This window comes from Entelurus aequoreus, linkage group LG12, assembly GCF_033978785.1.
Source record: "Entelurus aequoreus isolate RoL-2023_Sb linkage group LG12, RoL_Eaeq_v1.1, whole genome shotgun sequence".
Classification (NCBI taxonomy): Eukaryota; Metazoa; Chordata; class Actinopteri; order Syngnathiformes; family Syngnathidae; genus Entelurus; species Entelurus aequoreus.
In genome coordinates, this window is record NC_084742.1 from 61,495,308 (window position 1) to 61,512,932 (window position 17,625).

General features: G+C 38.1%; 1 protein-coding gene across 1 annotated transcript; it reads left to right on the top strand.

Moving 5' to 3' along the window:
• The first annotated feature begins 15,856 nt into the window (after nt 1-15,856).
• On the top strand, nt 15,857-17,313 carry LOC133662911 (protein SCO2 homolog, mitochondrial-like). The gene is made up of 2 exons (XM_062067104.1): nt 15,857-16,027; nt 16,139-17,313. Coding segments are annotated over exons 1-2 (795 nt in total). The 5' UTR covers nt 15,857-16,026; the 3' UTR covers nt 16,933-17,313.
• Nucleotides 17,314-17,625: the final 312 nt, after the last annotated feature.

Genomic DNA, 17,625 nt, shown 5'->3' on the forward strand with positions numbered 1-17,625 from the left:
ATGGTCCACACACACATTTATGTCAACAACAACATTCATGATAGTCCACACACACATTCATGTCAACAACAACATTCATGATGGTCCACACACACATTCATGTCATGATGGTCCACACACACATTCATGTCAACAACAACATTCATGATGGTCCACACACACATTCATGTCATGATGGTCCACACACACATTCATGTCAACAACAACATTCATGATGGTCCACACACACACATTCATGTCAACAACAACATTCATGATGGTCCACACACACATTCATGTCATGATGGTCCACACACACATTCATGTCAACAACAACATTCATGATGGTCCACACACACATTTATGTCAACAACAACATTCATGATGGTCCACACACACACTCATGTCAACAACAACATTCATGATGGTCCACACACACATTCATGTCAACAACAACATTCATGATGGTCCACACACACATTCATGTCATGATGGTCCACACACACACACTCATGTCAACAACAACATTCATGATGGTCCACACACACACATTCATGTCAACAACAACATTCATGATGGTCCACACACACATTCATGTCATGATGGTCCACACACACATTCATGTCAACAACAACATTCATGATGGTCCACACACACATTCATGTCATGATGGTCCACACACACACATTCATGTCAACAACAACATTCACGATGGTCCACACACACATTCATGTCAACAACAACATCCATGATGGTCCACACACACATTCATGTCAACAACAACATTCATGATGGTCCACACACACACACATTCATGTCAACAACAACATTCATGATGGTCCACACACACATTCATGTCAACAACAACATTCATGATGGTCCACACACACACACATTCATGTCAACAACAACATTCATGATGGTCCACACACACACATTCATGTCAACAACAACATTCATGATGGTCCACACACACACATTCATGTCAACAACAACATTCATGATGGTCCACACACACACACACATTCATGTCAACAACAACATTCATGATGGTCCACACACACACATTCATGTCAACAACAACATTCATGATGGTCCACACACACACACTCATGTCAACAACAACATTCATGATGGTCCACACACACATTCATGTCAACAACAACATTCATGATGGTCCACACACACATTCATGTCATGATGGTCCACACACACACACACTCATGACAACAACAACATTCATGATGGTCCACACACACATTCATGTCAACAACAACATTCATGATGGTCCACACACACATTCATGTCATGATGGTCCACACACACACACTCATGTCAACAACAACAACATTCATGATGGTCCACACACACACATTCATGTCAACAACAACATTCATGATGGTCCACACACACATTCATGTCAACAACAACATTCATGATGGTCCACACACACATTCATGTCAACAACAACATTCATGATGGTCCACACACACATTCATGTCAACAACAACATTCATGATGGTCCAGACACACACATTCATGTCAACAACAACATTCATGATGGTCCACACACACATTCATGTCAACAACAACATTCATGATGGTCCAGACACACACATTCATGTCAACAACAACATTCATGATGGTCCACACACACATTCATGTCAACAACAACATTCATGATGGTCCAGACACACACATTCCTGTCAACAACAACATTCATGATGGTCCACACACACATTCATGTCATGATGGTCCACACACACACATTCATGTCAACAACAACATTCATGATGGTCCACACACACACATTCATGTCAACAACAACATTCATGATGGTCCACACACACACATTCATGTCAACAACAACATTCATGATGGTCCACACACACACATTCATGTCAACAACAACATTCATGATGGTCCACACACACATTCATGTCATGATGGTCCACACACACACATTCATGTCAACAACAACATTCATGATGGTCCACACACACATTCATGTCATGATGGTCCACACACACATTCATGTCAACAACAACAACATTCATGATGGTCCACACACACATTCATGTCAACAACAACATTCATGATGGTCCACACACACATTCATGTCAACAACAACAACATTCATGATGGTCCACACACACATTCATGTCAACAACAACATTCATGATGGTCCACACACACATTCATGTCAACAACAACATTCATGATGGTCCACACACACATTCATGTCAACAACAACAACATTCATGATGGTCCACACACACATTCATGTCAACAACAACATTCATGATGGTCCACACACACATTCATGTCAACAACAACATTCATGATGGTCCACACACACACACACATTCATGTCAACAACAACATTCATGTTGGTCCACACACACACATTCATGTCAACAACAACATTCATGATGGTCCACACACACATTCATGTCAACAACAACATTCATGATGGTCCACACACACATTCATGTCAACAACAACATTCATGATGGTCCACACACACATTCATGTCAACAACAACATTAATGATGGTCCACACACACATTCATGTCAACAACAACATGCATGATGGTCCACACACACACATTCATGTCAACAACAACCTTCATGATGGTCCACACACACACATTCATGTCAACAACAACATTCATGATGGTCCACACACACATTCATGTCAACAACAACATGCATGATGGTCCACACACACACATTCATGTCAACAACAACATTCATGATGGTCCACACACACACATTCATGTCAACAACAACATTCATGATGGTCCACACACACATTCATGTCAACAACAACATTCATGATGGTCCACACACACATTCATGTCAACAACAACATTCATGATGGTCCACACACACATTCATGTCAACAACAACATTCATGATGGTCCACACACACATTCATGTCAACAACAACATTCATGATGGTCCACACACACATTCATGTCAACAACAACAACATTCATGATGGTCCACACACACATTCATGTCAACAACAACATTCATGATGGTCCACACACACACATTCATGTCAACAACAACATTCATGATGGTCCACACACACATTCATGTCATGATGGTCCACACACACACATTCATGTCAACAACAACATTCATGATGGTCCACACACACATTCATGTCAACAACAACATTCATGATGGTCCACACACACATTCATGTCAACAACAACAACATTCATGATGGTCCACACACACATTCATGTCAACAACAACATTCATGATGGTCCACACACACATTCATGTCAACAACAACATTCATGATGGTCCACACACACATTCATGTCATGATGGTCCACACACACACATTCATGTCAACAACAACATTCATGATGGTCCACACACACACATTCATGTCAACAACAACATTCATGATGGTCCACACACACACATTCATGTCAACAACAACATTCATGATGGTCCACACACACACATTCATGTCAACAACAACATTCATGATGGTCCACACACACATTCATGTCATGATGGTCCACACACACACATTCATGTCAACAACAACATTCATGATGGTCCACACACACATTCATGTCATGATGGTCCACACACACATTCATGTCAACAACAACAACATTCATGATGGTCCACACACACATTCATGTCAACAACAACATTCATGATGGTCCACACACACACATTCATGTCAACAACAACAACATTCATGATGGTCCACACACACATTCATGTCAACAACAACATTCATGATGGTCCACACACACATTCATGTCAACAACAACAACATTCATGATGGTCCACACACACATTCATGTCAACAACAACATTCATGATGGTCCACACACACATTCATGTCAACAACAACATTCATGATGGTCCACACACACACTCATGTCAACAACAACAACATTCATGATGGTCCACACACACACATTCATGTCAACAACAACATTCATGATGGTCCACACACACATTCATGTCAACAACAACATTCATGATGGTCCACACACACATTCATGTCAACAACAACATTCATGATGGTCCAGACACACACATTCATGTCAACAACAACATTCATGATGGTCCACACACACATTCATGTCAACAACAACATTCATGATGGTCCAGACACACACATTCATGTCAACAACAACATTCATGATGGTCCACACACACATTCATGTCAACAACAACATTCATGATGGTCCAGACACACACATTCATGTCAACAACAACATTCATGATGGTCCACACACACATTCATGTCATGATGGTCCACACACACACATTCATGTCAACAACAACATTCATGATGGTCCACACACACACATTCATGTCAACAACAACATTCATGATGGTCCACACACACACATTCATGTCAACAACAACATTCATGATGGTCCACACACACACATTCATGTCAACAACAACATTCATGATGGTCCACACACACATTCATGTCATGATGGTCCACACACACACATTCATGTCAACAACAACATTCATGATGGTCCACACACACATTCATGTCATGATGGTCCACACACACATTCATGTCAACAACAACAACATTCATGATGGTCCACACACACATTCATGTCAACAACAACATTCATGATGGTCCACACACACATTCATGTCAACAACAACAACATTCATGATGGTCCACACACACATTCATGTCAACAACAACATTCATGATGGTCCACACACACATTCATGTCAACAACAACATTCATGATGGTCCACACACACATTCATGTCAACAACAACAACATTCATGATGGTCCACACACACATTCATGTCAACAACAACATTCATGATGGTCCACACACACATTCATGTCAACAACAACATTCATGATGGTCCACACACACACTCATGTCAACAACAACAACATTCATGATGGTCCACACACACACATTCATGTCAACAACAACATTCATGATGGTCCACACACACATTCATGTCAACAACAACATTCATGATGGTCCACACACACATTCATGTCAACAACAACATTCATGATGGTCCAGACACACACATTCATGTCAACAACAACATTCATGATGGTCCACACACACATTCATGTCAACAACAACATTCATGATGGTCCACACACACATTCATGTCAACAACAACATTCATGATGGTCCAGACACACACATTCATGTCAACAACAACATTCATGATGGTCCACACACACATTCATGTCAACAACAACATTCATGATGGTCCACACACACATTCATGTCAACAACAACAACATTCATGATGGTCCACACACACATTCATGTCAACAACAACATTCATGATGGTCCACACACACATTCATGTCAACAACAACATTCATGATGGTCCACACACACATTCATGTCAACAACAACAACATTCATGATGGTCCACACACACATTCATGTCAACAACAACATTCATGATGGTCCACACACACATTCATGTCAACAACAACATTCATGATGGTCCACACACACACTCATGTCAACAACAACAACATTCATGATGGTCCACACACACACATTCATGTCAACAACAACATTCATGATGGTCCACACACACATTCATGTCATGATGGTCCACACACACATTCATGTCAACAACAACAACATTCATGATGGTCCACACACACATTCATGTCAACAACAACATTCATGATGGTCCACACACACATTCATGTCAACAACAACAACATTCATGATGGTCCACACACACATTCATGTCAACAACAACATTCATGATGGTCCACACACACATTCATGTCAACAACAACATTCATGATGGTCCACACACACATTCATGTCAACAACAACAACATTCATGATGGTCCACACACACATTCATGTCAACAACAACATTCATGATGGTCCACACACACATTCATGTCAACAACAACATTCATGATGGTCCACACACACACACACATTCATGTCAACAACAACATTCATGTTGGTCCACACACACACATTCATGTCAACAACAACATTCATGATGGTCCACACACACATTCATGTCAACAACAACATTCATGATGGTCCACACACACATTCATGTCAACAACAACATTCATGATGGTCCACACACACATTCATGTCAACAACAACATTAATGATGGTCCACACACACATTCATGTCAACAACAACATGCATGATGGTCCACACACACACATTCATGTCAACAACAACCTTCATGATGGTCCACACACACACATTCATGTCAACAACAACATTCATGATGGTCCACACACACACATTCATGTCAACAACAACATTCATGATGGTCCACACACACATTCATGTCAACAACAACATTCATGATGGTCCACACACACATTCATGTCAACAACAACATGCATGATGGTCCACACACACACATTCATGTCAACAACAACATTCATGATGGTCCACACACACACATTCATGTCAACAACAACATTCATGATGGTCCACACACACATTCATGTCAACAACAACATTCATGATGGTCCACACACACATTCATGTCAACAACAACATTCATGATGGTCCACACACACATTCATGTCAACAACAACATTCATGATGGTCCACACACACATTCATGTCAACAACAACATTCATGATGGTCCACACACACATTCATGTCAACAACAACAACATTCATGATGGTCCACACACACATTCATGTCAACAACAACATTCATGATGGTCCACACACACACATTCATGTCAACAACAACATTCATGATGGTCCACACACACATTCATGTCATGATGGTCCACACACACACATTCATGTCAACAACAACATTCATGATGGTCCACACACACATTCATGTCAACAACAACATTCATGATGGTCCACACACACATTCATGTCAACAACAACAACATTCATGATGGTCCACACACACATTCATGTCAACAACAACATTCATGATGGTCCACACACACATTCATGTCAACAACAACATTCATGATGGTCCACACACACATTCATGTCATGATGGTCCACACACACACATTCATGTCAACAACAACATTCATGATGGTCCACACACACACATTCATGTCAACAACAACATTCATGATGGTCCACACACACACATTCATGTCAACAACAACATTCATGATGGTCCACACACACACATTCATGTCAACAACAACATTCATGATGGTCCACACACACATTCATGTCATGATGGTCCACACACACACATTCATGTCAACAACAACATTCATGATGGTCCACACACACATTCATGTCATGATGGTCCACACACACATTCATGTCAACAACAACAACATTCATGATGGTCCACACACACATTCATGTCAACAACAACATTCATGATGGTCCACACACACACATTCATGTCAACAACAACAACATTCATGATGGTCCACACACACATTCATGTCAACAACAACATTCATGATGGTCCACACACACATTCATGTCAACAACAACAACATTCATGATGGTCCACACACACATTCATGTCAACAACAACATTCATGATGGTCCACACACACATTCATGTCAACAACAACATTCATGATGGTCCACACACACACTCATGTCAACAACAACAACATTCATGATGGTCCACACACACACATTCATGTCAACAACAACATTCATGATGGTCCACACACACATTCATGTCAACAACAACATTCATGATGGTCCACACACACATTCATGTCAACAACAACATTCATGATGGTCCAGACACACACATTCATGTCAACAACAACATTCATGATGGTCCACACACACATTCATGTCAACAACAACATTCATGATGGTCCAGACACACACATTCATGTCAACAACAACATTCATGATGGTCCACACACACATTCATGTCAACAACAACATTCATGATGGTCCAGACACACACATTCATGTCAACAACAACATTCATGATGGTCCACACACACATTCATGTCATGATGGTCCACACACACACATTCATGTCAACAACAACATTCATGATGGTCCACACACACACATTCATGTCAACAACAACATTCATGATGGTCCACACACACACATTCATGTCAACAACAACATTCATGATGGTCCACACACACACATTCATGTCAACAACAACATTCATGATGGTCCACACACACATTCATGTCATGATGGTCCACACACACACATTCATGTCAACAACAACATTCATGATGGTCCACACACACATTCATGTCATGATGGTCCACACACACATTCATGTCAACAACAACAACATTCATGATGGTCCACACACACATTCATGTCAACAACAACATTCATGATGGTCCACACACACATTCATGTCAACAACAACAACATTCATGATGGTCCACACACACATTCATGTCAACAACAACATTCATGATGGTCCACACACACATTCATGTCAACAACAACATTCATGATGGTCCACACACACATTCATGTCAACAACAACAACATTCATGATGGTCCACACACACATTCATGTCAACAACAACATTCATGATGGTCCACACACACATTCATGTCAACAACAACATTCATGATGGTCCACACACACACTCATGTCAACAACAACAACATTCATGATGGTCCACACACACACATTCATGTCAACAACAACATTCATGATGGTCCACACACACATTCATGTCAACAACAACATTCATGATGGTCCACACACACATTCATGTCAACAACAACATTCATGATGGTCCAGACACACACATTCATGTCAACAACAACATTCATGATGGTCCACACACACATTCATGTCAACAACAACATTCATGATGGTCCACACACACATTCATGTCAACAACAACATTCATGATGGTCCAGACACACACATTCATGTCAACAACAACATTCATGATGGTCCACACACACATTCATGTCAACAACAACATTCATGATGGTCCACACACACATTCATGTCAACAACAACAACATTCATGATGGTCCACACACACATTCATGTCAACAACAACATTCATGATGGTCCACACACACATTCATGTCAACAACAACATTCATGATGGTCCACACACACATTCATGTCAACAACAACAACATTCATGATGGTCCACACACACATTCATGTCAACAACAACATTCATGATGGTCCACACACACATTCATGTCAACAACAACATTCATGATGGTCCACACACACACTCATGTCAACAACAACAACATTCATGATGGTCCACACACACACATTCATGTCAACAACAACATTCATGATGGTCCACACACACATTCATGTCAACAACAACATTCATGATGGTCCACACACACATTCATGTCAACAACAACATTCATGATGGTCCAGACACACACATTCATGTCAACAACAACATTCATGATGGTCCACACACACATTCATGTCAACAACAACATTCATGATGGTCCAGACACACACATTCATGTCAACAACAACATTCATGATGGTCCACACACACATTCATGTCAACAACAACATTCATGATGGTCCAGACACACACATTCATGTCAACAACAACATTCATGATGGTCCACACACACATTCATGTCAACAACAACATTCATGATGGTCCACACACACACATTCATGTCAACAACAACATTCATGATGGTCCACACACACACTCATGTCAACAACAACATTCATGATGGTCCACACACACACACACACACACACACACATTCATGTCAACAACAACATTCATGATGGTCCACACACACATTCATGTCAACAACAACATTCATGATGGTCCACACACACACTCATGTCAACAACAACATTCATGATGGTCCACACACACATTCATGTCATGATGGTCCACACACACATTCATGTCATGATGGTCCACACACACACACACACACACACACACTCATGTCAACAAGCAGCCCCAAGTGTCGGCCAATCGGCTGGCCGCTTGCTCAGCTGCACGCCCCCCTGACCTCCCATCATGCTTTGCAGCCCACACGCACCGCATCAAATGTCACTTAATGACATGTTCTAAGAGGAACTGAGAAGAAGACACCATTTCCTCCAAAGATAGTTTCCATGGTGACAAACACACATACTTTGTACATGTACACTACTTAAAAAAACCAATAGGGACTAAATAAGCCAATCAGAGAGCTGCATTTGTTGATTTGTTGGATTACCAGCACATAAATGTGATCCACTGATTAAAATCTTGGCGCTAACTCTTCAATGCGCATGTGGAGTTTGTATCGCAAACACAACTTTGTCATGTCTACAGCTAAATGTGTGATGTCAATGCAGGAGTGCAATGAATTAAGAGGATTGGATGCAATGCCATGCAGGAGAAACTTACCTTGTGTGGAGTGTCTGCTGTGTCAGCTGTGAATGAGTGAGTGTTAGTGAGCACATGAACGACTCCTCTGACGCGCTCACCATCTCACTTCTATTTACTGACAATATTTTGAATTGTTTGTTGTTGTTTTTTTTTTTTGCAGAATGAGTCATGGAAAACACTTTATTATTGACATTTATTTATTTGAAGAAGAGCCATGTTCGTCATAATGTTGGTATTTATTTAATAACATAATTAACAATAACAATTTCACTTTCATTAATTCCCTTTCATAATTAAGTTGGTGTTTATGATGAAGAACTTTTATTTTATTTTTATTTTTTTTACATTTTTTCCAAGAAAGCCTTGCAATATTTCTTTTGTCCGGCAGATGGCGTTGTGCACATTCAGCTGTCCTGTGATAGATAGAGGTGTCAAACTCAGATGTGGCCCGCCACTTCATTTTATTTGGCCCTCGAAAGCCTAGAAATAATATGTATCAATAAAGTACTGGTAACTTTTCTTACTGAATGTATTTTTTCTGTCTATGTCGGGAGAAAAAATACATGTACTCCATGTAATTGCAAATTATGTTAACTTAAATATGGCAAAAATATATGATCAAACATTCAAACCATTTTTAAAATATAAATAAATATTAATAATAATGATGTCAAAGCAAGTTATCCATCAATTTGTGCAATGTATCAGTAGCAATAGATTTCATGGTCAAATTGTGAAATTTACTGTGGTTTTTACAGCATTTTTCTTTAAATGAAAAAAAAAAACAACTGTTCTTTTTTACTGTAATAAACTGTGGTGCCGTTTTGGCATTTATAGTAATACACCGAAAAATCTACAGTTTGAAGTAAAAACAAAACAAAAAAAAAACCTGGTAGCTCAGGTGCCAAAATTATACTATTTTAATTTACAGTAAAAAATAATAATGTCAATTTTACAGTGAAATTCTGGCCACTGAGCTGCCTTTTATTTTATTTTTTACAATAAAAACAGCAGTACTGTTTTTACATTTACAGTAATATACACTACATTTTGAGGGGAAATTATTGCAACTTACCATATATTTTTTTACATTTTAACTAAAAAAAATTACTAATAAAATGCATTAAAAAATGGTGTAATCATAGTATTCACTGTTAGAAGCGGCCAAACATAACTGCGATTTGGCCCTCAGTGAAAACTTCTTTAAATGAAAAAAAAACAAACTGTTCTTTTTTACTGTAATGAACTGTGGTGCCGTTTTGGCATACACCGAAAAATCTACACTTGTTGATTTTCAGTAAAAAAACAACAAAAAAAAACAAAAAAAACCTGGTAGCTCAGGTGCCAAAATTTTACTGTAAAATTGCATTTTTTTTAATTTACAGTAAAAAACTAATGTAAATTTTACAGTAAAATTCTGGCAACTGAGCTGCCTTTTTTTTATTTTATTTTTCTTACAATAAAAACAGCAGTACTGTTTTTACATTTACAGTAATATCCACTACGTTTTGAGGTGAAATTATTGCAACTTACCATATATTTTTTTTACATTTTAATAATAATAAAAAAAAACTAATAAAATGCATTAAAAAATTGTGCAATCATAGTATTCACTGTTAGAAGCGGCCAAACATAACTGCGATTTGGCCCTCAGTGAAAACTTCTTTAAATGAAAAAAAAAAAACTGTTCTTTTTTTACTGTAATAAACTGTGGTGCCGTTTTGGCATTTACAGTAATACACCAAAAAATCTACATTTTGAAGTAAAAACAAAACAAACAAAAAACCTGGTAGCTCAGGTGCCAAAATGTTACTGTAAAATTTAATTGTTTTTAATTTACAGTAAAAAAAAACTAATGTCAATTTTACAGTAAAATTCTGGCCACTGAGCTGCCTTTTATTTTATTTTTTATTTTTTTTACAATAAAAAGAGCAGTACTGTTTTTACATTTACAGTAATATACACTACATTTTGAGGTGAAATAATTGCAACTTACCATATATTTTTTTACATTTTAACTTTAAAAAAAAATACTAATAAAATGCATTAAAAAATGGTGTAATAATAGTATTTACTGTTAGAAGTGGCCAAACATAACTGCGATTTGGCCCTCAGTGAAAACTTATTTAAATGAAAAAAAAAAAACTGTTCTTTTTTACTGTAATGAACTGTGGTGCCGTTTTGGCATGTAGAGTAATACACCGAAAAATCTACACTTGTTGATTTGCAGTAAAAAAACAAAAAAAAAACAAAAAAAACCTGGTAGCTCAGGTGCCAAAATTTTACTGTAAAATTGCATTTTTTTTTATTTACAGTAAAAAACTAATGTAAATTTTACAGTAAAATTCTGGAAACTGAGCTGCCTTTTTTTTAATTTTATTTTTCTTACAATAAAAACAGCAGTACTGTTTTTACATTTACAGTAATATCCACTACGTTTTGAGGTGAAATTATTGCAACTTACCATATATTTTTTTTTACATTTTAATTTAAAAAAAAAAATTACTAATAAAATGCATTAAAAAATTGTGCAATCATAGTATTCACTGTTAGAAGCGGCCAAACATAACTGCGATTTGGACCTCAGTGAAAACTTCCTAAATAAAAAAAAATTTTTTTTTTTTTTTTACTGTAATAAACTGTGGTGCCGTTTTGGCGTGTACAGTAATACACCGAAAAATCTACAGTTGTTGATTTGCAGTAAAAAACAAAAACAAAACAAAACAAAACTGGTAGCTCAGGTGCCAAAATGTTACTGTAAAATTGCTTTTTTTAAAAAATTTACAGTAAAAAAAAGAGTCAATTTTGCAGTAAAATTCTGGCAACTGAGCTGCCTTTTTTTTTTTTTTTTTTTTTTTAGAATAAAAACAGCAGTACTGTTTTTCCATTTACAGTAATATACACTACATTTTGAGGTGAAATTATTGCAACTTACCATATTTTTTTTAACACTTTAGTTAAAAAAAAATCTACTAATAAAATGCACAAAAAAATTGTGTAATCATAGTATTCACTGTTAGAAGCGGCCAAACATAACTGCGATTTGGCCCTCAGTGAAAACTTCTTTAAATGAAAAAAAAAAAAACTGTTCTTTTTTTACTGTAATAAACTGTGGTGTCGTTTTGGCATTTACAGTAACACACCAAAAAATCTACATTTTGAAGTAAAAACAAAACAAACAAAAAACCTGGTAGCTCAGGTGCCAAAATGTTACTGTAAAATTGATTTTTTTTAAATTTACAGTATAAAAAACTAATGTCAATTTTACAGTAAAATTCTGGCCACTGAGCTGCCTTTTATTTTATTTTTTATTTTTTTCCAATAAAAAGAGCAGTACTGTTTTTGCATTTACAGTAATATACACTACATTTTGAGGTGAAATAATTGCAACTAACCATATATTTTTTTACATTTTAATTTTTAAAAAATTACTAATAAATGCATAAAAAAATGGTGGAATCATAGTATTCACTGTTAGAAGCGGCCAAACATAACTGCGATTTGGCCCTCAGTGAAAACTTCTTTAAATGAAAAAAAACCTGTTCTTTTTTACTGTAATAAACTGTGGTGCCGTTTTGGCATTCATAGTAATACACCGAAAAATCTACACTTGTTGATTTGCGGTAAAAAAACCCAAAAAAAAAACCTGGTAGCTCAGGTGCTAAAATTTTACTGTAAAATGGCTTCTTTTTTTTTGTTATTTACAGTAAAAAAAAAGAAGTCAATTTTACAGTACAATTGTGGCCACTGAGCTGCCTTTTATTTTATTTTTTTTTATTTTTTTTACAATAAAAACAGCAGTACTGTTTTCCAATTTACAGTAATATACACTACATTTTGAGGTGAAATTATTGCAACTTACCATATATTTTTTTTACATTTTAATTAAAAAAAAAACAACTAATAAAATGCATAAAAAAATTGTGTAATCATAGTATTCACTGCTAGAAGCGGCCAAACAAAACAAACAAAAAACCTGGTAGCTCAGGTGCCAAAATATTACTGTAAAATTGTTTTTTTTTTATTTACAGTTTAAAAAAACTAATGTAAATTTTACAGTAAAATTCTGGCAACTGAGCTGCCTTTTATTTATTTTTTTTACAATAAAAACAGCAGTACTGTTTTTAAATTTCAGTAATATACACTAAATTTTGAGGTGAAATTATTGCAACTTACCATATATTTTTTTACACTTTAGTTAAAAAAAATCTACTAATAAAATGCATCAAAAAATTGTGTAATAATAGTATTTACTGTTAGAAACGGCCAAACATAACTGCGATTTGGCCCTCAGTGAAAACCGCTTTGACACCTCTGGTCTAGTTATGATTATTAATAACAAGGCAAAGAAGATAATACATAATGACCCTATGCTACATACTCCGGTACAGTAGATGGCAGTATGCACCATTTAAGTTAAGGCTGCAACCCGCCATAAAAATTAAGGAAGAAGAAGAAGACATGCGCAGTACAGGAATGTGTGAACATTGTAAAGTATTAGAAAGAGCAAAACACGTTTTTTTTTTTTAAATGTACTAAATATAATATAGAAAGACTGACTATGACTGACCTGTGGATAGGACGCTGGAAAAGGGAAAAAAGTATGGGAGTTTTTGAACGATACTGGACTCAAGGAGAGATTGTAACGTAATTATAAAATGAAACTAAAGATGGCAGTAATGCAACACGACGGATGCCAGCTGCCATAAAACTGAAGAGAAGAAGACGACATGCGCAGTACAGGAATGTGTGAACAATGTAAAATATTAGAAACAGTAAAACACGTTTTTTTGTATTTTTTTGGAATATACTAAATATAATATAGAAAGACTGACTATAACTGACCTGTGGATAGGACGCTGAAAAAGGGGGAAAAGTATTGGAGTTTTTGAACGATACTGGACTCAAGGAGAGATTGTAATGTAATTATAAAATGAAACTGAGGATGGCAGTAATGCAACACAGACGGATGCCAGCTGCCGTAAAACTGAAGCGAAGAAGAAGAAGAATAAGACATGCGCAGTACAGCAATGTGTGAACAATTTTAAAATATAAGAAACAGTATAACACGTTTTTGTTTTTTTTGGAATGTACTAAATATAATATAGAAAGACTGACTATGACTGACCTGTGGATAGGACGCTGAAAAAGGGAAACATGTATGGGAGTTTTTGAACGATACTGCACTCATGGAGAGATTGTAACGTAATTATAAAATGAAACTGAGGATGGCAGTAATTCAACACAGACGGATGCCAGCTGCCGTAAAACTGAAGCGAAGAAGAAGAAGAATAAGACATGCGCAGTACAGCAATGTGTGAAGAATTTTAAAATATAAGAAACAGTATAACACGTATTTTTTTGGAATGTACTAAATATAATATAGAAAGACTGACTATGACTGACCTGTGGATAGGACGCTGAAAAAGGGAAAAATGTATGGGAGTTTTTGAACGATACTGGACTCAAGGAGAGATTGTAACGTAATTATAAAATTAAACTGAAGATGGCAGTATTGCAACACAGACGGATGACAGCTGCCGTAAAACTGAAGAGAAGAAGAAGAAGAAGACATGCGCAGTGCGTACCACATACGGGGCTAATTGCTAAATGCTAATACAGCATGATATAACTGTCGCGGTGCATTTGTCATATATTGTTTGAGGAAGAAGAATCCCGCAAGAGTCACGCCCGGACCCGCAACAAGTAATGTTGAACTTGCTTTAAAGTCTGTAAAGTAACCTCCGCGTCCCCGAAAAGGACAAGCGGTAGAAAATGTATGGATGGATGATAATAATGACGCTGTGCTTGTTTTAGTGCTCAGGTGTGTGATGGTCGGTGTCCGTGGAAACTTTCGGACATGTTCTCGGATCCACCAGAGGTCCTCCGAGAGTCCACTCAGGATCCATTGTGCTCTGCCGGCCCAGGCCAGGTTTTTGTCTCAAGGTCAGAGGTCGTCGGCCCAGGTCAAGTTGAGGACGCGTATGGTGGTGACGCTGCTTTTTGGCGGCGGGCTGCTGGCGGCGTGGGCCTACGTCCACGCGGAGAAGCGGCAGAGTGACAGGAGGCAGCGTCTAGACCAGCTGCGCCAGGTGGCTCTGGGTCAGGGGAACTTCAGCCTCCTGGACCAAGACGGGCGGCGCCGCACCAAGCGCGACTTCTCGGGCCGCTGGGTGCTGCTCTACTTCGGCTTCACGCACTGTCCCGACATCTGCCCGGACGAACTGGACAAGATGAGCGCCGTCGTGGACGCTCTGGACCGGGACTCGTCTCTACCGTCTGTCCAGCCCGTCTTCGTCACCGTGGACCCGGAGCGCGACGACGTGGCGGCGCTGGCGCGCTACGTCAAAGACTTCCACCCTCGCCTGGTGGGTCTCACCGGCACCGCCCAGGAGGTGAAGGACGCGGGCCGGGACTACCGGGTGTACGCCAGCGCCGGCCCCAAGGACGACGACGGGGACTACATCGTGGACCATACCATTCTCATCTACCTGCTGAGTCCCGATGGCCTCTTTGTGGACTATTATAACCGCATGAAGACCCAGGAGCAGATCACGGAGAGTGTGCGGAACCACATCAAGAACCACCACTTGCTTTTTTCTGATGCATGACCGTGTGCAATTAATTTGTTTGTTGCGTTTCGCTTGATTGTAAAATATGTGGATGGAGACGGGGTGTGGCGTTCATATGTTGTCAATATTCAGCGTTTTATCCTTCATAGTTAATATTGTAAATACCACATTCTTTATTTTCATGTACATTCTACACTGCAAAAACTGAAATCTAAGTAAGATGAAATATCTCAAATAAGGGTGATATTTGCTTATTTTCTGTCTGATAAGATAATTCTTCTCACTTAGCAGATTTTATGTTAGAGTGTTTTACTTGTTTTAGGTGTTTTGGTCCTAAATGATCTCAGTAAGATATTACAGCTTGTTGCTGAGATTTGATGACCTATATTGAGTAAAACATGCTTGAAACTAGAATATCAACTGTGGCAAAGCTGTGTCATCAACACTCACAATCAATGTTCCCTCTAAGGTGCGCGTCTGTGCAATTGCGCACTGCCCAAGTGTCCTCTGCGCACGGCAAATCTATGCCACGCACAAAATCAAATAAAAAAATAAGCGCATAACAATTTGACACACGGACACGACAGAGACAACAGTTTTCGTCATCATTGTTCAAATATGGTAACGTCTGTCGAGACGCTTTGAGGACGTGAATTCCATCCATCACTTTACTGAGCAAAACTCTTTATTGTCGGCCATAAACACATCACCAAAACATTAGTAAAAAAAATT